The following is a 21,424-nucleotide window of genomic DNA, read 5'->3' on the forward strand; positions in this document are numbered from 1 at the left end:
CCATAATATTTTTTGCCTTGCATTGCACGGCATTTAATTCAATTAACGCCCACCCCCTAACCTCAAATCCTGGATCAGCCCCTGATATATGCGCCCCCTATCCTGAATACCTGGTACTGCTCCTGTCATGTATACTAGTATACTGCAGTCAGCCACCATGGCGTTTTAATCTTAGGCAAAGTTTGTTTTGTCATGAGATTCATACTGCATATTGAAGAGTGCGGTGCATGCGTTTATTAGACCCAAAAGCTAAATCCTTGCGGTGTTAAGTTTGCCCAAGAATGGGTGTAGGTTATGAGGTTACATTGGCTATTTTAGCTATGGTGTAAAGTGGTGAAAACAATTATTTTGGGTGGATGATGTGTAATGTTCTTGCACTTTTTTCACTCAAATTATTCTAAAAATAACCCCCACTCCCGTGCGCCATTTGATCCACATATGTGCTCGGTGTCAGGTTTAACTAGTGTCAAAACTTAAAATGTTATTATTTCCATGCATTTAATATAAAACAAAATTACTAATCACACAATTTTTATAACAAGACATTTATGTACATCAAATTTAATCCAATTTTTAGCAAGATTAACAATTAAGCAAGTCTACATTGATTAGCCGAATCAATTTTATAATCACACAAAGAATAAAAATCCGTTTACACAAAAATCTAAACAAAAAACTGATTTGTTCAACTTCGGAATTAATGTCAGATAACATCCTTCATTTTTTAAGCAGCAGATCTTTCAGTCTTCCTTTTCCACCCGACCACTGCAAACACTGTCGAGATAACAGCAATGCATGCGCAAACGGCAGCTACAACAGTAGACGCCTGGATGGAACCTGAAATAAACGTGAATGAATATTATTGTGTGCAATTTATTTACTCGTATAAATACATCTGATTACGACCAAAACAATATAAACTTTGAATAATACAAACAGATTAAAAGTTGCTTGAGTTTTGAGCAATATGAACAGGGAATCTATAGCACATTCCACACATCTGTCATCTGTATATGCCCCGTAACTTGATCATTTTATTGAGTAAAGTTACACTCGCCCACCCGTAATTAACCAGATAAAATATCAGTTGGCCTTGACATCCGCTGACCCGTTATGCAAAAAGTGACTTAGCCTTGGGTTACTAGAACTGAGCTATCTGAGTTAAAATCACATATGTTTACCTCTGTAAATATCCTTAAACTTACTCAAAAATTCGATGACTTAATTTTTTTTTTCATTATACCGACTGGTAGTCCGCAATTCAAGTATTTTTTTCAGTCTTCTAAGTTGACATAGAAACATTTTGAACTTCTTGCTTATCATATGTGGGTATCACCCCCTCTTTTGACTTGAGGTTTTGAACATTTTTAGAGTGTACTTTAAACTTAGGCACACAAGTCCATGGATTTAACATTTCGAAACAGCCGTACTTTGTACTTCAAATTTCATGGAATTTGGACTTTACCAAAAAGTAAAATTGTACATGGGACCACCCAAAACACGGTGTGTACTTAGACTTGAAGTCGGAGGGGGTGATACCCCCTCATATGCAATTCCTCTTCGCAGTTCAAAGAGCGTATTTTGCCAAACTTGTTTAAAAACTAAAAGCAATCCATTTGTACTAATTCCACATGCGTAGCCATATCAAACTGTGTTGTCACGTTTATAAATTAACAATATAAATAAAACGATCAAAATCTGGTTTGCGGCAGTTTTTTATGTTTACTTTGACAATATTGTTTATATTTATTTGCATAATTTAGATTAAAGCTCAGTTCAATAAATAATGACTTATAAACAGTGATATATTTACCTTCGTCAGCAACAACCATATATGGTCCCCCGGAAATAAGCTGAGAGGGTCCGTCTGTACCAACTGCCTCTCGACGATGTCTGCTAGAGCAACCAGTCACGCACTGAGGCGAAGCCGAGAAGCACAGCGATACTTGACAGTGGATATAAACAACTCCGCCTGGACTTTTCCGGAATTCAAATGCTCTGACGCTGAACCTTACTTCGTCAAATGAGGAGGCGAACAACTTGACGGCTGGTGACGCTGGACAACTGTTGAATGTAAAAAAAAATGCAGTAGCGCAATAATGAACTTAATTGTTACAGATGATTTTATTCTTTTTTTAGTTTATTTTGTTTTGTTTTGTTTTGTTTGTTTATTCATTAATTACATTTTCAATGGCAATTTTAAAGACAAAAATCATTGTCTTCCAATAGTTTTAAAAGTACATAAACAGGAACGTCACGAAAGTAAAACTTGTGTATACATGTAAGCGTGGCTAGTTTTCTTGCTGGAATCTACAAATAAGAAAGTTTCAGTCATTTTTCATAATTAAAAATATTTTAAATCAAGCCTTACTCTGAAAATAAATCTCTTGTATCACATACATAATAATGTTAGATATCATTAAAAATAAGATGGAACATTTATCAATTGTTGAATATATCTATTTACCCTTGTTTTATAAGCTCATAGGTTTGGCTTGATGCTGGGAATAATGATGGCGTCGCTATGCAAGAGTCCACCTTTAAAGCAACATCTGACGAGTTGACGTGTGACGCACGTAGTTTGAAAAACAAGTCCTTGTTCAATTCTACTTCCCTAGGATATGACCTTCCTGGGAGTTCAGTTAAAAACTGGTCCGTTTTGAACTGCTCTAAAACGACATCAAGATGTCCGTATCGTTTCTCGTAGAACCGGATGTGAGACTGTGCAGGTCGATAAGATGTGGTGACGTTCATGTTTCGTGGGTACACGCAGCGCACTGGAACAATGTCATTATTTGGTAGTCCGAAATCTATCTGAGCTGTATCATTCAATTGAATAAGGCTTTGTGGGCTCTGTTTGTGAATGATGAGTTCGTTTTCAAAAATGACTTCATCGGTGTTGAATGAAACCGTAGTTCCGCAAGCTGAATGTTGAATGGTGGATACAAAATGGGTACCATTGTTTGAAACTTGACAATGAGGATCTCTCCAGGTTAAAAGATCATTTGTCGACAAAACCGACATTGGTACATAGACAGACATCGAATCAACCGAACAGGTGATGTCATGGCGCTCCGGAGCATTTGTTATGTTCCACCTGACCGGGCCTGTAGTCGTTGATGCTGCAATGTAAGATAAAGTCATTTAATACATTAAACAAACATGCAAACCCTGAAAAAAATGTAGAATTAGTATTGAATGAATGATGATGAATGATGATGATGATGAGATGATGAATGGTGTGAAGCATGATGCAACCCTTAAACGCGTGATTTAACGCTCGCGAGATCTTTTGTATTCTCTTTTCTTCATCTGTATCTGTAATCTGTGCTGTGCTGTATTAGCTCCACTGTAATTTCTAATTCACGAACTTGAGAAGCTAGAGAGAATAATGTAAAAATATACTTCACATACAAAGTCATAAATTCTACAAAGTAAATTTAGAAGAAATATCAAATCATTTTCTCTTACTAAAATAAGTCGAAATAAAATGAAATTCAGAAAATAGGTCCAATTTAAATACTTCTATTAAGAAGATATTGCTTTGTCATAGGTAGTAAAGATCCAATAAATCAATGCACCAGAGATCAGAAAAAAAACTACATGAAGTTTCTAATAAAAACTTAATTTAAAATGTTACCTTCATTTGCAAGTGTATGATTGGGCCACGTTGAACAATTCGTTGCAATTGAATCTCCTTGACTGCAAAGAAAGAAGACAACTAGGTTTCTTGATGTCTGCGGAAATTGGAAATGCAAGGAGGTGTTTTTTAAAACGATAAAAGTTATGCCGTACGTGTACCAATCATAAGTCTATTTACTGTAAACAATATGAAACTTATTTATATTATATAACAAAGATAAAACAATGACATTTGAATTAACAAACATTATGGACAAAAATGAGATCAAATTAGTATTACCTGACTAGTCTCTATCAGGATCGCCATCGTAAGTCTGTCTTTTTATCACAGTTATCTCCCTTGGTGTGTAGTGGTAATCTGTCGTGTGATAACCTTTTGTTTGTCGTTATCTGTAGCGCACCATTTATAAACTTGTTGTGAGCCTCACGTGAGGTCAAAGTCCCCTTTGCAGACCGAGGACAGTCCCCAATAAACTCTGAAATTTAAGAAATGATTTAAACAAGAATGAATGAATTGTAAGTTCATTCTATCCCAATGCCAGAGGTTGTCTGGTTAGATAATTTCTGTCTTGGTGCCATCCTAATCTTGGGTGTGGAGGAACGGAATTCTAACATCTTACGTTACATAGGAGTAAAGTTCAATCCTATCTGAAAAGAAGGGTCCGCTAGTTTACGTTCTTGGTGGTTAAATGTGGGGGAGCTAGATTTAAAGTCAGATCTTATACCTGTAAAAGAGGGTTTCAGCAGCTTACCATACAGCACATCTGGTCCACGCTCCCAGTTTTAGCGGAGTTCAAGTTTCTCATTTACTTTTGTTGCTCTGTACGCATTATTTTGGTTATTCTATGTGCTTTGTTGTGTGTCTGTTTTCCCTTTCTGGTCTTTGTTCCAGGATTATATTCTTTTGATTTCCGCTGGAATTTTGATACCCTTGATTAATATTTCATTTGATGTTTTAATTTTTTACTTTTTTGATACTTTTTGTGTTTAATGTAAATGTACCAAGGGTATTTATGCTGTTTTGTCTTACTTAATAAAATGGAAACTATATTTTTTTGTATTCAATGTATTTTAGAGACCGAGTATCGGAAAATATTTCGCCGTTTAAGTTTTTTGCGCAATGCTTTTCTCGAAATATTGATATGAATATTATTTTTTTAAGTGAAAAGAAGGTTGGAAAGCAACAGCATAAAGAAATAAATAATACAGGAAGAAAACGAAGCAAACAAACAGACACAAAAGACAAATAGTTGCAAAAACAATAAAATGAAACGCACTAATTTAAAATGAAAAACGTCCTTACCTGTTCTTTGGGATCATATGAGTTGTTAACATTTCATTTTCATTGCAAAAACTTGCATCTCGTGAAAATGATTGTCTTTTCAAGATCTAAAAAGAATTTCCCGAAAAACGGGCCCACATTTCCTTCAACAGATAAGCGTTTTATTTAGAAGATTAAAAGATATTTAACACTGAAGTTCCTAAGCCCCAAAAGTATGTTATCGTTTTAAACAAATAATGGGAGTTTATCTATGAAAAATAAAACTACCTAGGAGCTATGCAAACAGTCTTATAGACAAGCGCACACTGAACTCTTCGAACCCGGAAGTCTAGACACCAACTTGCGGATCAAGATGCACTAGAGGAAGACAAGGATCGTCGAAAAAATACATACCGCCGCAGTAATGTTTATCCTTTCTATTGCCACGATTTTATAGAGACAATGATGCTTTTTTGTCCTCTGTTTTATCATTGGGTTCACGTTGACCCTGAAGTCCGTCCGTCCGTTAGCCTGTTATTCATTTCTGTAAGATTCAGTGAAGTTCAAGCTGCATACGTTCGCAAGTTATAACTTGAATTAACAGGCAGTGATTTCTAAATAAGTGACAATCAAATATCTTAGATTTTCAATAAAACGTCCAGAATTTGAAATGAATGAACTCGAACTCGAGCTATCCTATTTATTTTGTCCTTATATTGTATGATTTATGACGTACCTTGGTTCTCAACCCCGCATGGAAATAATTATGATTTATATAACATATGATGAGGACGTAACTTTTTATAGGTTTAAATTGTTCTGGAGCTGTTGTTTTCGGGCAAAGTGCAGCCTGCATGCTCTGTGGTGTGAGGGTTTCCTCGTCATTCCTTGAAGACACATGTGTTGCTTAAGCTGACATTTTTCATCCCGGTGGTGTTGTCTCTTTGACATATTCGCTATATTCATTCTTCTGATAAACATTTTTAAAATTCTGCAAATTAGAGCATGAACGTACATGTATTTGTAGAAATACGTAATAACAATAATTGTAGAATCTGGAATATCTTCAAATAAAACAACACCAACATTAATCAGTTCATCATACACTTACATTTGTGTATTCCGTCTCTTCCTAAATATTCATGCATTAAAACTGTACTCCTAATCAAACAAGCAAAAAACCAAAAGCCAACCCGTTATTCCTCGATGATAAGAAATTGTCATGGCTATGTAATAGACCACATCTCTTCGTATTTAATCAAGAAAATACTCTAGTAACTTACATCATGTAAGAAGCTTTTCATTCCTCTGTTTCTATCGTCTTGCATGTACTAAAACGAGGTACTTCCTTTATATACATGTATTTCGGAAGCTATTTAGATCAGCACAAGGATTGCACTTAAGGTTTAGTGAAAATACTTAGGTCAGGGCAAAGAGTTTCGTGTAATCAGGATAGAAAATATAGCTCCTTGAGTATAGTTCCGTCTAGAAATCTTGCAGAGGTTAAAACGTTAGGTTTGTTTTTTTTTCTTTTTGAGTTTCGATAAATTATCTATATATAACTGTTTACATGTGCAGATCAAGAGGTGGAGGGAAAGGAGGGGTGAGGGGGGGGTTCCAGCCGTTTTTATTATTTTTCCAAACTTTTGCGCAAAATTTATTTATCAAAAAAGGAGGAGTGGTTTCAACTACAAGCTATTGGTTTAGCAGAAAAAATAACCATAATAGTCAAAACATAGTAAACAAAAAGGAGGTAATGACGATAGGTTTTTTTACGTCCCTGACTACTCTTTTAAGTTTCTCAAGGACGGTACAAGGAAATGACCGGAAATAAACGGAAGTTTATTTTGTAGCTATTAATTCCCTGATCCAGTTCAACCTTTTATATTTCCTTTGAATATTGATGTTCATGAAACCGTCCTGCATGAAAATTCAATTTCCAAATAAGAACATTTTTCGGAAACATGCAACAGGAAATTCAGAACCCTTTTCAGACTATATAAGTTCATAAAACATTGGACTGAACGGTTGGACAAGATTACGTGCCCAACTTCTCATAGATCGTCAGAAAAACAAAATCAACCTAAGCAACAAGAAAAATGTGTTTCACTCACAAAGGTGACGGGGGACTTCTCTATTATTTTTGTTGTTCTTCCCGTTACCTTGATTTACCTCTCCCATTTGGTACAAATATATATCATTTTCAAGAAATATCATGAACTAATTCTTTTTTACGGAGATTTCTCATGTCTAACATTTTTACCAAAAAAAATATAGGTGTCAGAAGATTTTGTGTTAAAATGGAAAATTAACTAATAAGAAATTTTATCAGTTTTCTTTCAAGATCTGCCACTTAATCTTTTTTCGTACAGGGAAGTAATGGAAAAACTTTAAACACAACATATGCCTGAAAAAGGATATTGTCGGAAGTGAAGATGTTTTGGAAAATACTTACATCTATGTAAATAGATGAACCCATCAATTTTAGTTTCCGACTAATAATACGCGTAAAACGAAATAAAATCATTACTGTAATGGTCAGGGTAACAATTTCCCAATCAGAAATGATGGGAAATCAAGTTTCAAACTAATCACGGGGGTGGGGTGGGGGTTGGAGGTAGGCAATTCAACAATGCATGTATGTACTAAAATTAAAAGAAGACAAAACCAGGATACACAATCCATTATTTTTATTTATAATTTATATCACATTGTTTATTTTGACTATAACTTTCTGTTTATTTTAGAATATAAAAGATATAACCATATATAAAGGATATCCATATGCAACATTAAGTACAGTACTGACATGACGCGAGCCGATTTGGCATTCTTTAACTTGGTGGTTCCTGCAGTAGTGGATCCGGGGGGGATACAGGGCGTTAACATCCCTCCTTTCTATTGGAAAGTTTATCATTTTCAAGCAAAAAATTGACCAAAAAATGGTAAATAATGTTCTACCACCCCCTTTTTCTAAGGAACCCCACTGGTACCAATCTTTTTCAAAGTGCCTGGATCTGCCCCTGTGCTTGCAGCTTTATTACCTAAGAAATTGCATTACTGTAAACCAGGAAATTTTCGCGCTGTCTTTTTTTTCAGGGTTTAATACTACTTATGCACATTTTAAATTCACAATCCTTGCCCAGATTGTAACATTATGTTTCTTATATTCACGACAGTTAATTTTTCTCGTTACTGTCTTTCCACGAAAATAGTGAAAATAGAGCTGTCGCAAAAATTTCGCAGTTTACAGTACTTATACAAGGCATTGGAAACTAATTTTTACTTTTTTCCTGTCTTAATTTTTGATAAATGTTTGACTATACCAGAACAAAACAGTAAGAAGTGGAATAATTTATGTATGTAAAGAATAAATGCATTTTGATGTACATCATTTTGGTGGATCATTGTGGAATGTACTGCTCTATCCCAATCAAAATGCCTGAGACCTTGTTTAGCATTATGATTGTCACAGAAATGCAATGAACAAAAATAAATGCATAATAATATATACTTGATGTATGTGCAGCACTCTCTGACAATTTATCTACCTAAATCTAGATATCTTTGATATCCTACCAGATATGCTCAAATATGCTTATATAGTAGAACAGTTAAAAAAAAACAGAAAACAGTAGTGTGGAAAACAGAAAACTTAAATGTGGAAATAAAAAAAGCAAAAACAGAAAACTCAAATGTGGAAATACAAAAAGCAATAAAATAGAAATCTAAATGTGGAAATACATAAAGCACAAAATTGTCCTTTCTTGTGGGGTTTCCAATCCTCTATCAACTGTCAACAATGGCCAATTTCATGACATCTCAAATTGAGATTTTCCTCAAACTCTTCCTGAACTCAATTAAATTACTTGAAATTCAAGAATTCAAGAAAACTCCAGGATCTGAGGAAAATCTAAAATTGAGATTTTTTTCATGAAATCGGACCCAGGCCCATCTAGAGCACAAGAGCTATATAAAATTAGAGTTTCATGCAAAAGGGCAAAAGCAATAATCAAGTAGTTCCCTCCAACAAAAGCTGAAGAATCTGTTACAGAAATATGTATCCAGTTGAAGTATAAAATAGTACTGAAAAAAAGCACTTCACAAAATTATATATATATGTATAATGCTTGTTCCCTTAGTGAATAATGGAATCAAAAACCCCCAAAATATGAATTTTGAAGCTAACTGAAGTTAATCAATAAGAACATTGCTGCTGGAAACATAATATATTCCAGTGAAATATAGCCAGGGTAAAATTTTATTGTGAAGCCCACAACTGAATTAAAAGAGGGGGTGATGAAAGTTTGGTTAGTTTCTGTAGTCTGTTCCTGAGGCAAGTAGAAACATGCAATTTTTGATGTATAGATAATACATAAGCAACTGAAGTCTCAATTCAAACATTATAAATGAAATTATGAATGCTTTAAATAATGAATTAATTGCAAATCATTTAATGAAATTTTAGTCTATACATTAAAACCTGACTAAACCAGTTACTTGTTCCTTGCCCCAAAACAGGATATCAGAATTAGATGTCCCAACTATCATTTTCTATACAATTTGAATCTAAGACATGACCATCCTCTATGGCATGCTGTATTTATATTTATTCCTCTTTAAAAATATCTTATAAAGTTTATGAGATATCTGATGAAGTTCATGAGACATCTTATATTCTTTATAAGATACCATACAAAAGATATGAGATATCTTATATAATTTATAAGATATATCTTATAAACTTCATAAAATATCTTGTATACTTTATCAGATATCTCATAATTTAATACGATATTGTGTTAACTGTACATTTTATGAGATATCTTATAAATTTTATAAGATATCTTATTAAAAATAGAAGATATCTGATAAAAAATAAAACATATCTCATAAATTATATAAGATATCTTTATAGTGGAATAAATATAAATATGTCATGCCATAATCCTGCTGCCTTAACCAAACAATACATTTGAATATAGGTTTATGAACACCATAGATTCTTACATATTTTAACACAAAGGAGAAAGTTCAGTAAGGCCCCTTTTGGTCTCATTATTTGGGCATTTTTGAAAATTTGATTAAAGCTGATTTCCTGGTAGTAGTACAACACACATGTAGCCATTGTTAAGAGACTAAAAAACTGTACAAAATTTGGTGTTTTCCTGCCTTTTTAACATATTTTTCAAATCTCAGCCAAGTATGAAGGGCATATATAACCGTATATAACCGTATATGTTCAATTTTTTACCATTAACCAATCAAGTCAACTACAAAACACATAAAAGAGCTAGAGAAACAGCATAAAATTTTCTTGGTAAAGACTTTGTTTTTGAGGCCAAATTTTGCTCTTACTGAACCAACTTCTTTCCATCAATTATCCAGGTCAACAAAATAATAATCACATAATAATATTGGGCATTCTAAAAATTCCACTCGGTAATCATAAAATAGTTCAATTTCCTCTGGTTCATCCATAGTCTCTCCCCAAAGTTCTCGAAGTTCTGTTTGTTCTTCAATCATTGACTCTGCAACACGTCTATCATCTCGAAATATCGACAGTTTCGTAGAAGCAATGCCAGTTTTTTCTAGTATCATTTGAATAAGGCTATATATAGAAGTATAAGCATTTCCTGTGACACTGATATGTGTTGGGTGTTTTGGCTGGGTCTTGAAAGTGATGCATGTCAGACCTATATCTATGTCCCTGAAAAATTAGTTTATAATAGATTTAGTTGATGAAGTGAAAAGCTCAAGTGTAAAATTGATTGTAGTATTGAAGCAAAGTTTTGGGCCAAATGAATACCGGTTCACCTTCTTTCAGAGGGAGATTCCCTCTTTTTTATCATATCTACCTCTCAATATTTGACTCCTAGGAGGGAGAATTATACACTGAAGGCAGTTTTATTTATCAAGTATTTGTAAAAAAAAACATTAATATTAACATAAAAACATCAAATAGTCTATCAATTATGTAGTTTTAGCTCAATTTATCAACATAACTTTATATTGTATTACCTCAATCACAATACATCTACCTCTTAGAAAAGTTTAAAAGAGGGAAGCCTTCAAAACTATCTCGGTGGTCTCAACCTCCTTCACTCAAGGCCAGCATGCTACCAAGAGATCACAGAGGTTTCTTATAATTAACACACTTTATGTGAATTAAGTTTATATACTTATTCAAATGAATTACATTAGAACAGTTCTTAACATCCTTTTACCAATTAGGACAACTCACCTTGCATATTCTACTTTTGGTGGCTCAGTGACGGCCATTTTACATTTCTTACAATGCACCAGCTCCCTCTTAGTAACATCTAGAATTTTGGAATAATATTCTTCTTCAATCTCCTGTTCCTCAATCTCTCTACATAAAAAATTGATGTAAATAGATATAAATGGTGAACTGCAGATTTCAGTGTTATACCTTAAATTTAGAAACATTTATTAAGCAGTAATGTACGACAATTGCTTCTCAATAATGTCACAATTTATGGTGTGAAAATTCTCTATACATCTTAACTGACAGATTCAGAAAATGTATGGAATTCTGGGATTGCTATTGTTCATGACGTCCCAGATTAGTCAGGACGTATTTTACCAGTAAGCTGCGATGGTGCAACGTTGTCTATGAGGAAGGAAGTTGAATATCTGAATTGGTCCACTATTTATGAATGAATTCAAGAAGCTTCAAAGTTGATATTAAGGTCTTATGAAAACTCTTAATTTAAAAGCAAAAACATTTGTATCTCTTACTCCCCCTATTGTTTTAGCATTAATAGGTTTGAAAGAATAACTTTCTAACTGGAGTTTTTCCTTGAAAACTGCTAAGCCATATAATTCTACTACTCTTTCAAGGACTAGAGCAAAAATATTTCTTATTCCTCCTTCTGCATTAGATTTAATCAATTTAGTCCAAATTGCAGCAGATCTCATAGACAAGGGAGATAATTCTAAAAAAAAACTATAATAGTAAAAGAATAGTTTAAATGGTTGATGCAAATACTCTGAACTAAAAAGGACTGATCTATAATTCTTGCAAAAAATGTCATTTTGTTCCTTTATGAACAAAATGAATAATAAATGAAAATATAACAAGTTGTAATTAAGGATTGTTATAATTAAAATTTTAGAATAAAATCGAAGTAAAATGTGTGGATTTACATGTAGAAAACAGCACAACATTAAAATAATAAAAATCATGACCAATTAATTTAATGGCAACAGGCAAAATAGAAAAAGTCAGAAACATGCAGGTCAAAAACAAATCAATCTGAAAATATGATTCCACTCAAGGATTAATTCTCTATTTTAAAAAAAGACAATTTGATCTCTGCATCACTCGATTTCAATAAAATGTTAGAAAAATGAGTTATTTTGACAGAGTTACAATGTATCTGTCCTTGAAATGTTCATTTCCAGTGCATTTCAATGAAATTATAATATATACATGATAGGGGAAAATCTTTTCTTTTTGGTGAAATTGTCAAATTAAACTTTCAAAATAGTGGTTTTTCATACCATATTTTACCCACTGCCTGATTCTTATAAAGGCTGACACTTAAAGCATAAAATGTGATTGTGTTTTCTAAACCTTCAATTTTAGAAAAAGATAAGAAACAAATAAAATGCTGTAAATGTCATCGAACTTTGAGAAAATAAAACTGCATAATAGAACATCATCTGCAGCAAAAACTTAGCTTGAAGTTGGACAAGAGAAAGATTGCAAATTATGTAATAGTCTGGATTGCAGTATGCACCCCAACTTTTTAGCAAACAAGTAACAGCCAAATCACGAACAACTTAAATGTAATTTAAAATTTTGTCACAGTATAAAGTAAAATGAAAGCTGATATTGCAAATTTCATAAACTGATTTAGTTTTAAACATACAATTGCAATAAAAGGCATGCACTACTAGTGTATACTTAATTTGAAGTATTAAAAGGCATGCACATCAACTAAGAGAGCTTTTCATTAGTTTTGAGAGAAACATTAAACTGTGAAATGAAAAAAAAACTTTTTTTCCTAAAAACAACATAAATGCTTTCTTGTGGAAAAAGCTTTTTATATCATAAAAAAGTGTTGATTATTTACATTAACAATGGAGCATCTGTTGAAATAAATAATGATTAAATTATTCATTACAAGTACAGAAATAGTGGCAGATGTACATTCACACAAAGTTAAAAAAAAGTTATACACTTATAGAAATATTTTAAATGACCAATCAGAATGTATTCTTGTTCCAATCTCTTTCATATCAAATTTTATATACTGAAGATCATCTAACACCACAACAGTGTTTGACAGAACTGAAAGAGAGCGCTGAGGCCACATATGAAATATGAAGTCATTCTGCCAGACAGACTGAGAAAATTTCTGCCTTAGTTCTTCCTTGAATACAATCAATCCATCAATTTGTACTCTTAATGTATATAATGGAATCAGCAATAGTTCTAACACCTACATAGTATACTGAAGCCCTTTGTGTAGCTCTGTGTAGTCAATTTCTCCACTGTTTTCTGGATCAAGCAGCTTTGCAAGTAAATGACACTGCACTTCACTGCAAGGTATTTCCAAATCAAACATTCCTGCAAAAAAATTATATATTACGTATTCAAAGAAAGTTTGATACTTGGTTCCAGTATTTTGCAGAAGGATGATTAGTGTCCTATTTTATTTGCTGTGTCACTTGAATATTGTAAATGTCAGTGCTGTATAGATATACTCAATTTTAGTCCATAATTTTTCTCCTTCCCAACTGTCTTCGTCATTTTTTTTTCATGTAAAATGCCTCTAATATAAGTGGATAATGATTCACATTATCAGGTTTTTCTGTTGTCAATGAATTTAATACAATAAGATTTTCTATTTAGAACATAGTGTTTTCACATTTTATCTATTCAAATAATACAATTTGGTTTCATGGGAGTTTATTCAAAGTTCTCTTGAGTTTTGTAGCTTGAAGTGTAGACTTGCTACAAGTCCCTTTCTTTATATTTAAGAATAAATGGATAAGTTTATTGATTTCATGTATCCCTCTTATAGCAAATCTCCTAATTATTGCAGGAGAGCACAGCAGTGGAGAGCACAGCAGTGAGCACAGCAGTGGAGAACACGGCAGTGGAGAACACAGCAGTGGACAGCACAGCAGTGGAGAACACAGCAGTTAATAGTAGCATTATCAGAGATGTTAATTAAGTAGATTTTTTGTGTCATATACATAATTCTACTTGATGTGCACAAATTCAGCTTTCTCTTTAAGTGTCAGTCTCTGTAAGAATCACACAAAATGAGAAAAAAATCAGAAACATGCATGTCAAAAACCCACCAATATGACATATAATTTCACTCAATAATGATTTCTCTATTTGAAAGACCTCTATTTGACCTCTGCATCACTGGATTTGTCCAGAAATTTTTCAAAAGAATGTTTAGAAAAATTACATTGTTGTAAGAGTTGTCTGCCTCATGAAATGTTCATTACAGTGTATTTCAATGAAATTATAACTCAAATCATTAAAATAATATGGAAAATCTTGTCTTTTTTCCTTGATTCTGAAAATGAAAAAAGTCAAATTACATTTTCAAAATGGAGGTTTTTTCATACCATGTTTCACCCACTACCTGATTCTTACATAGACTGACACTTTAAATGACATTACACTTACCTGATTTAAATTCATCATATGACAGAATACACTCTCCTTCATAGTCATAAGTCTTAAATAACTGTTGTATTCTGATAGCATTTGAAGTGAGCCACTTGTCCATTTCATAAACAAACAACCTGAAGGAGGATTTTTCCTTCATTAACTTTTCTGTGGCTTTCTCTAATTTTTCCTGAAAAAAAATATGCATGAATTTAAAAAAAACCGGGATTGAAAAAACTAGACTGATTTTATCTTGCCATAAAAACTTCTTTTTATTATGTTCTTATAAAAAGTAAACCAAGTTATGGTGAATGTGTTGAATAAATCCAAAAGTACTTTATTTTATATAAAGTTTGGTGATCAGGTGCATTTTAATTACTAAAAGCCCATAATTAGCAAGGTGAGTTTCTTACAAGATTTACTAATATTTATCACAATCAACATCTAGTGATTCCAATGCAATAAAATTAAGATATAAGATAGATAGATGTAGATGAGAATTTTCCATGTCATATTGGTGCATTGAGCTATTATTTCATTGAAATGCACTGAAAAGGAACATTTCAAGGGCAAAAACCTCATTTTTCTAAAATTCTATTGAAAACTTTCTGAGCAAAGCCAGTGATGCAGAGATCTAACAATGGTCTTTTCAAATAGAGAAAGCATCCTTGAATGAAATTATATTGTCAGATCGGTAGGGTTTTGAAAAGCATGTTTCTGAATTTTCCAACTTTGCCTGATTCCTACAAATACTTACACTTAAGAATCTTACAGCACTGAGAATGCAAGACAGAGAAATCTAAGACATGCTGAGGTAATATATCAAATTCTCTGACAAGTCTCTGCAGAGTTAGAGAACTCAAATCTTACCTGAGGATGTCAAGAGATTTCCTTGTCTTGCATTATCTAGGGGTGTTTGTTTCTTTTTCTCACTTTAAAAATTAATTACATGATTGGTATGCCAATTTAAAACACTCTGCTCCCCAAAATTCTTTTGTATTTACAGGACATCATATTTAATTTCGACGTCTCAAATGTTGTGTGTTTTATCTCACTCACTGGAGAGATAAGGATATCTCACATGGCTAAATATAGTGCTTATCTCTCAAGTGAGAAATATTGTTGTTGGCTCACCAGTTTCTTTTCTGCAAGAGACACCTTCTTCTTTTTCTTTTTGCCCTTTTTCTTTTTTTTTCCTCCATCTTTTTCAATAGGATTAATGGAACCATCTGGGTTAGTGGCTGCTATAAGGGTCCCTGGGTCTACTTCTCCTGGGTCATCTTTATCAGCTGTGGACTTAGATGCTTTTCTGAAAAAGTATTACATACATGTACATGTATACATATATTTAAGAAATAAATCACAGAAACTCCATTCTATCATTGTTTTACCACAGACTGGCCATTTATGTTGCATTGTTTTACCTTGAGCAATAGTTAGGGGTTAAAGAATGGCATTAATGGCCAGGCTGTGGTAAAACAATGATAAAATGGAGTTTCCATGATTTACCTGTATTTTGATTCTAATAGGACAAGTTTCTTCATATTTTTTAATAGAATTGCAGCTTATGTGTTGCACAAAATGTTGGTGATGTGGTTATCACTTTTTTACCACAGCTGTGGTCTAAAGAACTTTGAAGCACATCACCTTACAATTTCAGTAAATACATACACTCCCATATTATCATTTCATTACAACATTGGATGAAAAATATTTGATAATGAAATAATTCTCCTACTTAAATCTTGAACCTTACCTTGAAAAAAAAAATAATACAGAAGAAATACAAAAAATAAATGTAAAATGAAACCTAACACAAAATGTAAACCAAGTACCAAAACATTCATGTGAATACAAGCGGCAATATTTTTAATAACAAATAGTCCAAAACATTTCATTTACTGATTTCGCAGTCCATACTTTGAGTTGACATTACATTTTTTCTTCATTTTAACCAGAGGGATATGTTTAGAGTAGAAAGAGCAACAGCTATAAATATTCTTTTTATACAAGCCCTTTTGTTAGAGACACTGGGTCAATGCTGTCAGACAAATTAACCATATTTTAATTCAATACACAGAAAAGGATTGTCCACTGTTCTTGGACTACCATCTACACCTAGTGTTGAAGCAATTCAGGTAAAGACAGGTATATTACTTGGACACTTGATCTTAGAAAAGAAGAAACAGCAATAAGAACTAGATAAGCAACATTCTTTTCTGGTAAAAGTAGCCATGTTTTTTCTAAGATAAAAATGCTAAAGCATATACCTAAGGAACTATCACATAAATTTTCATTGAATTCTGTCCAGTACATCATGTACATGTAGTTTCTGAGGAGAAAATTTTTAAACAGCATTTAAAATAGCTAAAAGACGTCATAAAAGAGCAATAACTTCAACATAGTTTTAAAGATTTACTAGAAAAAAGATATACATGGATAAATCTCAACATGCTGAACACTTTTACCCTATTTCAGCATATTGCTGACACTAACAGGTTTGTAAATGTATTTGCAAGAATTTCTGTCTGACGCTAATGTTCTATTTAAGTAATGGAAAGCATTTATATACATTGCTTGCAGAAAGTACACTGACTTTTTATACAATGCTAGACTTCTTACAATTACAGTCTTCAAAACTGGACTAGCCCACCAGCCAATGGCAATGGCAATGCTAGTAAAAATAGCAACCGGCTTGCAAAAATTTCGTTTACAATCCAGTGTATCATATACAAAATTCTTTCATATTAAGGGTAAGGACTTAATGTTTGAAATTTAGACGGCAAAGACTGCTAATAGCCTCTGGTAGTCAAATATAAACAAATAGGAATTACAATATGCACCCCTGGTTTTTGTATTGTCCCTAATTCAGTAAAAATCTTCATGCCGTGACGAGTTCGTGTTTCCTTTTTCGTTTACTCTAAAAATCCTGGAGTTAACGTTTGAATATGCAGTGAAAAGCCTAGGTTTAACATAAGTTAAATGAAAATATACTTTTTCTTCCCTCCTTTCTTCTTTTTCAGTGGCATTTTTTTTTTTTGGTGGTTTTAAATAAAAACCGGATGTTTACAGTTTCCAAGCACTTTCAAAAGTAAAATCCAAAACCAGAAACGGGAAGTAATTCGTATCTTTTTCTGAAGACGTTTCATTCCCCTGTGTCAATTTTACTGGATTACCTTCTAAATGATTTTCCAGTAAGTTTTCTCAAATGTGAGACAATTTGGACATACGTAAGGCCCTAGTGTCCATTTATTTACCAATCTATCTCCCAGGATGATCTTTCTTTTCTTTTCTGTTATTCTTGGACATCCTAATCCTGTCTACGCATGAATAAAAAAAGGAGATGTTGTATGATTGCCAATGGCAATGAGATAGCCCCCGAAAGTCAAGCAACGAACAATTTAACTTTTACAGGTCACCACATGGTCTTCAATGATGGGCAAAATCCATACCAGTCTTTAAGCCGGCTGTGCAAGGTCCCAAAATAAATAATGTGAAACTGTTCATAAAACTATTAAAAAGACGAAAATCAATCAAATCTAGACTATTAAAAAATGTAAAACAAATAAAAATGAATATGAAGAATCAATGACAACCACTTGACTACAGGTTCCTCACTTGGGACAGGCACATGAAGTTTGATGCAGGGTTATACATGTTTGTGAGCACTCAACCCTCCTCCACCTGGGACTTAGGAGGGAAAATGCAACAATAAAACGAACTATAAAAATCTTTTGAATTTGGATTTAACTCTTAAGATCAATACAGAATACAAACACCTTAGCAAATCAGGCAAACAACAAGAAGCTGTACCTATTCACTATTTCTGTAAGCTATAGTTCTAAATTCACAATTTTTCAAGGTCAAAATTGGATACTTGAATTTATGACCTGAATCAGCAAGCATCTTAAACAAATCTATATTACTGAATATAAGTGTATTGATTTCTGTGTAGTTGTGTCACAAGGCTCCTTGCGGATATATATTGGTATGGCGCTGTGATCAAGGTCATAGTAAGCCCTGCCCTGCAAAGCATTTTATTGAAATTATTTATTTCTAGTATTTAATTACAGATTTTTTAGTCAGTTTGACTTTTGTTATGAAAATGTCAAGCTTTTAATCACAGACTTCTTGTGTCCAAACATTTCAGAGTTTGAATGCTGTGGTTGTATCAAGCTTTGCCCTTGGATTCATTTTATTGAATAAGACACTCCTTTCTATTTTTTCAGGTTATAAATAGATGTAACCAAACCATGGTTGAATGATGTCTCTGACACTTCTACGATGTTTACAGAAGTCACAGTGTGCCAAAGTGACATCAGTATCAACTTTCAAAAGTGCTTCAAAGGTACTTGTATTTATATCACAGGCAACAAAAGATTATAGGTATTGAGGAACCATTTTGTCATTTGCCTATCTGTCAATAAGTGCAAATATATTTACAATGTATTACAATGTAAAATGGATTGTAATGAAACTTGTATACCAGTACTATGAAGCATACTCCTTACAATTACATTGTACATGTAGTAATATAATGTAAGTGTGATTCATCCGTAATAGATTGATTAAATAAGTTAACAAGTACTTAATCACAAATACAAGGGATACAGTTCTAAGATTTAAGTGGTAAGATGTGGATTCGGAGATTTTTGAAAGTGGGGATCCAGGATATTGTATGCTTTTCTGTCAAAATTTTGCAGGGGGTCCAGTCCTTAGACTCCTCCCTGGATCTGCCATTGCTAAGTATTAGGTTCCAGTATATCATGAGTTTAGTAATTAAATAATAAAACAATCAAGATGCTCAATAATGAGTTAATTGGAGATGAATGTTACTTATTCAATTTTTTAAAAATAGCTTCAAAGATAATGTTATGTCTTACTTTTGCAGGTAATGAAGGCATTAGAAATTGCTCCAACAAACCAACCACTTATTCAAAGACGAAATGCTAGCATATTTTCTCAAAGTCCTTTCAAGGATACCAAATTTAGGGACAATTTACCAGAAGATTTTGTTCTTATCTACTCAAACCAGAATGCAAAATCATATGCATATTCAATAATCTTCATTGGAGTTGGACTGGGGTCAGCCTTCTATTATGTTAACAAATATGATCTTTGGAAAAGTAGAGATGATTCAACCTATTACCCTGTGGTGGTCCTCAGTGTTATCAGTTTATGTACGATATGGTTGTATATTGTTTTGAGATGTTCAATGCATAGGATCTATAAGAATATGAAAACAGGACAGTTTGTTGGTGTGAGACCAAGATGGATCCTTTTCAAGGAGAAGTTTACATTTCAATTAAGTGATACTGTGACTAACACTGCAAAGTCTTCATTGAAAGTTCCAAATATTTTTAGAGTTGACAATAATTATATTAGTGGAAATTTAAAGATTAAAAACAGACCTTATGTTTTATCAGGAAACGATTTTGCTGCACCTAAGTTTTATAATGAAATACATGGCTATGTAGATGTGAAAATAAAACAATAAATAGTTTTAATGATGAAGTATGTGTCTTTCTTTTATTTTACTTCCTGGGTATTAGTAGCTAAAATTACATGGTAATCTCAGTGAAAGTCTGAAAGAATTAGGCAAAATGTAAAATATCTGAAACATGCATGTCAAAAACCCACCAATCTGGGTTAGATTTGTTTTGTACAGGTTTCTATAAGAGCTTGCTATTTAGTGAGTATAATCCAAATTTCCTGACTCTGCAACCCCCTTCTTTTTTATTTGGATATTGACACCAAACCTGACAAATCGAAATCCAAATAAAGAAGAGGAGGGTTGCAGGGAACAAGGGACGGATCCAATGATTGGTGTATTTATCCCCCTGAAATTGGAGACCAAAAAAAAATCTTTTTTTGCATTAAATCTTGATTATTCGCAAATTCTTTCTCCAAAATTTGTCTAGCCTTGCTTGGCTTGGCATTTTTTGTTAATCCCATCACTCAAATCTGAAATCCAGGATCCACCCCTAGGGTCAGAGCAAATTCGTGTGTTTAGGGTAAATGGTATCCTCTTCATTTTTGGTGTTAAGTAGCACTCCACATAAGAATTATGCAAAATGTGATTCATGGTTGGAAAGCCTACATATTTTAATTTTTGATATCTTGTTTAAAATGTCACTGTTAACAGAATGTTTTGTTTGTTTGTTGGGGTTTAACGTCCGAGCAACAATATTTCAGCTATATTCAGATGATGAACATGAAATTGATGATAAAATGAACATGAAATGATGATGAAATAAAAAAAGGGATGGGACACAAGGATAATGGGGTCAACATATTTTGATTGCCACTGGAAATAGGGAGACATGGGTAGGGTCGGGCAATTTAGCCTCCTGTGGCAGAGCCTTATGGTTCCTACTCCGGGAGAATACCACAGTAGGGTTTTTTAACGTGCGAGGAACGTGGCATCTTTCCCAACACGGTGTACCACTATGGTTTGCAATCAGGTTTTCCTTATTATAGCCTGACAAACCCAGCATGTAACACACCAGGGGTACCCCATTCCACCACCTGGGGCACAAATCCCAGTTGCTCTGTGGGCAGAGCGCCCTAGCCCCAGCTAGGGTTCTGAGCACTATTTAGTCACCTTTTACGACAAGCTTAGTGCTGCTGCAGGCCTATTCTTTTAACACCCGGACCTGCACGGGGCGGGACTACAAAGAAAGGGCCACGGGTGGTAAATAACATGTGGCTATTCATACAGCTCTTGTTCTCAGGAAATAAAAATTATATAGAATGCACTGTAGAATTCAACATTAAGGGAATTACTCTGTAAATGACACTAAAATACAATAAAAACTATTGGATTTTCCATGTGGATTATCTCCTCAGAGCCAATTAGA

At 33.3% G+C, this 21,424-nt stretch overlaps 3 protein-coding genes across 13 annotated transcripts; 1 reads left to right on the forward strand and 2 right to left on the reverse strand.

The window, feature by feature from the left end:
• Positions 1–481: 481 nt before the first annotated feature.
• Positions 482–6,335, reverse strand: LOC148617918 (oncoprotein-induced transcript 3 protein-like). 10 transcript variants are annotated; one of them, XM_088585579.1, is made up of 7 exons: positions 6,187–6,315; positions 5,640–5,894; positions 3,923–4,118; positions 3,641–3,737; positions 2,468–3,122; positions 1,814–2,064; positions 482–837 (listed from the first exon to the last, which is right to left on the reverse strand). In XM_088585579.1, the coding sequence occupies exons 3-7, from the start codon at positions 3,947–3,949 to the stop codon at positions 725–727; spliced, it is 1,143 nt and encodes a 380-aa protein (XP_088441705.1). In that variant the 5' UTR covers positions 3,950–4,118; positions 5,640–5,894; positions 6,187–6,315; the 3' UTR covers positions 482–724. The 10 variants fall into 10 exon arrangements, with proteins under 10 accessions (XP_088441705.1, XP_088441707.1, XP_088441704.1 ...); XM_088585581.1 differs by lacking the exons at positions 5,640–5,894; positions 6,187–6,315 and adding exons at positions 4,395–4,556; positions 4,946–5,126; XM_088585578.1 differs by lacking the exon at positions 5,640–5,894 and having other exon boundaries at positions 6,187–6,335.
• Positions 6,336–7,578: 1,243 nt separating this feature from the next.
• On the reverse strand, positions 7,579–17,682 carry LOC148617919 (uncharacterized). Its single transcript, XM_088585587.1, has 6 exons — positions 17,559–17,682; positions 15,699–15,873; positions 14,583–14,754; positions 13,379–13,502; positions 11,148–11,276; positions 7,579–10,613 (listed from the first exon to the last, which is right to left on the reverse strand). Exons 1-6 carry the CDS (start codon positions 17,591–17,593, stop codon positions 10,280–10,282), a joined length of 969 nt encoding a protein of 322 aa, XP_088441713.1. The 5' UTR covers positions 17,594–17,682; the 3' UTR covers positions 7,579–10,279.
• LOC148617920 (uncharacterized) lies at positions 15,870–20,078 on the forward strand. Of its 2 annotated transcripts, none has more exons than XM_088585589.1 (3): positions 15,870–16,702; positions 18,794–18,912; positions 19,456–20,078. In XM_088585589.1, the coding sequence occupies exons 2-3, from the start codon at positions 18,826–18,828 to the stop codon at positions 20,059–20,061; spliced, it is 693 nt and encodes a 230-aa protein (XP_088441715.1). In that variant the 5' UTR covers positions 15,870–16,702; positions 18,794–18,825; the 3' UTR covers positions 20,062–20,078. The 2 variants fall into 2 exon arrangements, with proteins under 2 accessions (XP_088441715.1, XP_088441714.1); XM_088585588.1 differs by lacking the exon at positions 15,870–16,702 and adding an exon at positions 17,623–17,758.
• Positions 20,079–21,424: the final 1,346 nt, after the last annotated feature.

This window comes from Perna viridis, chromosome 5 (assembly GCF_037379345.1).
Source record: "Perna viridis isolate PV_CMFRI_1.1 ecotype Kerala chromosome 5, ASM3737934v1, whole genome shotgun sequence".
In the NCBI taxonomy this organism is placed as follows: domain Eukaryota; kingdom Metazoa; phylum Mollusca; class Bivalvia; order Mytilida; family Mytilidae; genus Perna; species Perna viridis.

What these genes read in the sequence shown, in the direction of transcription:
- LOC148617918 (XM_088585578.1), bottom strand. Translation starts at nt 3,949, where the DNA reads ATGGCGATCCTGATAGAGACTAGTCAG. An exon ending in TCCTGATAGAGACTAGTCAG is followed by an intron (nt 3,738 to 3,922) that starts GTAATACTAATT and finishes CAATTTCCGCAG; the next exon opens with ACATCAAGAAACCTAGTTGT. An exon ending in TCATACACTTGCAAATGAAG is followed by an intron (nt 3,123 to 3,640) that starts GTAACATTTTAA and finishes CTTACATTGCAG; the next exon opens with CATCAACGACTACAGGCCCG.
- LOC148617919 (XM_088585587.1), bottom strand. Translation starts at nt 17,593, where the DNA reads ATGCCACTGAAAAAGAAGAAAGGAGGGAAGAAAAA. An exon ending in AAGAAAGGAGGGAAGAAAAA is followed by an intron (nt 15,874 to 17,558) that starts GTATATTTTCAT and finishes ATACTTTTTCAG; the next exon opens with AAAAGCATCTAAGTCCACAG. An exon ending in CTCTTGCAGAAAAGAAACTG is followed by an intron (nt 14,755 to 15,698) that starts GTGAGCCAACAA and finishes ATTTTTTTTCAG; the next exon opens with GAAAAATTAGAGAAAGCCAC.
- LOC148617920 (XM_088585589.1), top strand. Translation starts at nt 18,826, where the DNA reads ATGATGTCTCTGACACTTCTACGATGTTTACAGAAGTCACAGTGTGCC. An exon ending in CTTTCAAAAGTGCTTCAAAG is followed by an intron (nt 18,913 to 19,455) that starts GTACTTGTATTT and finishes TTACTTTTGCAG; the next exon opens with GTAATGAAGGCATTAGAAAT.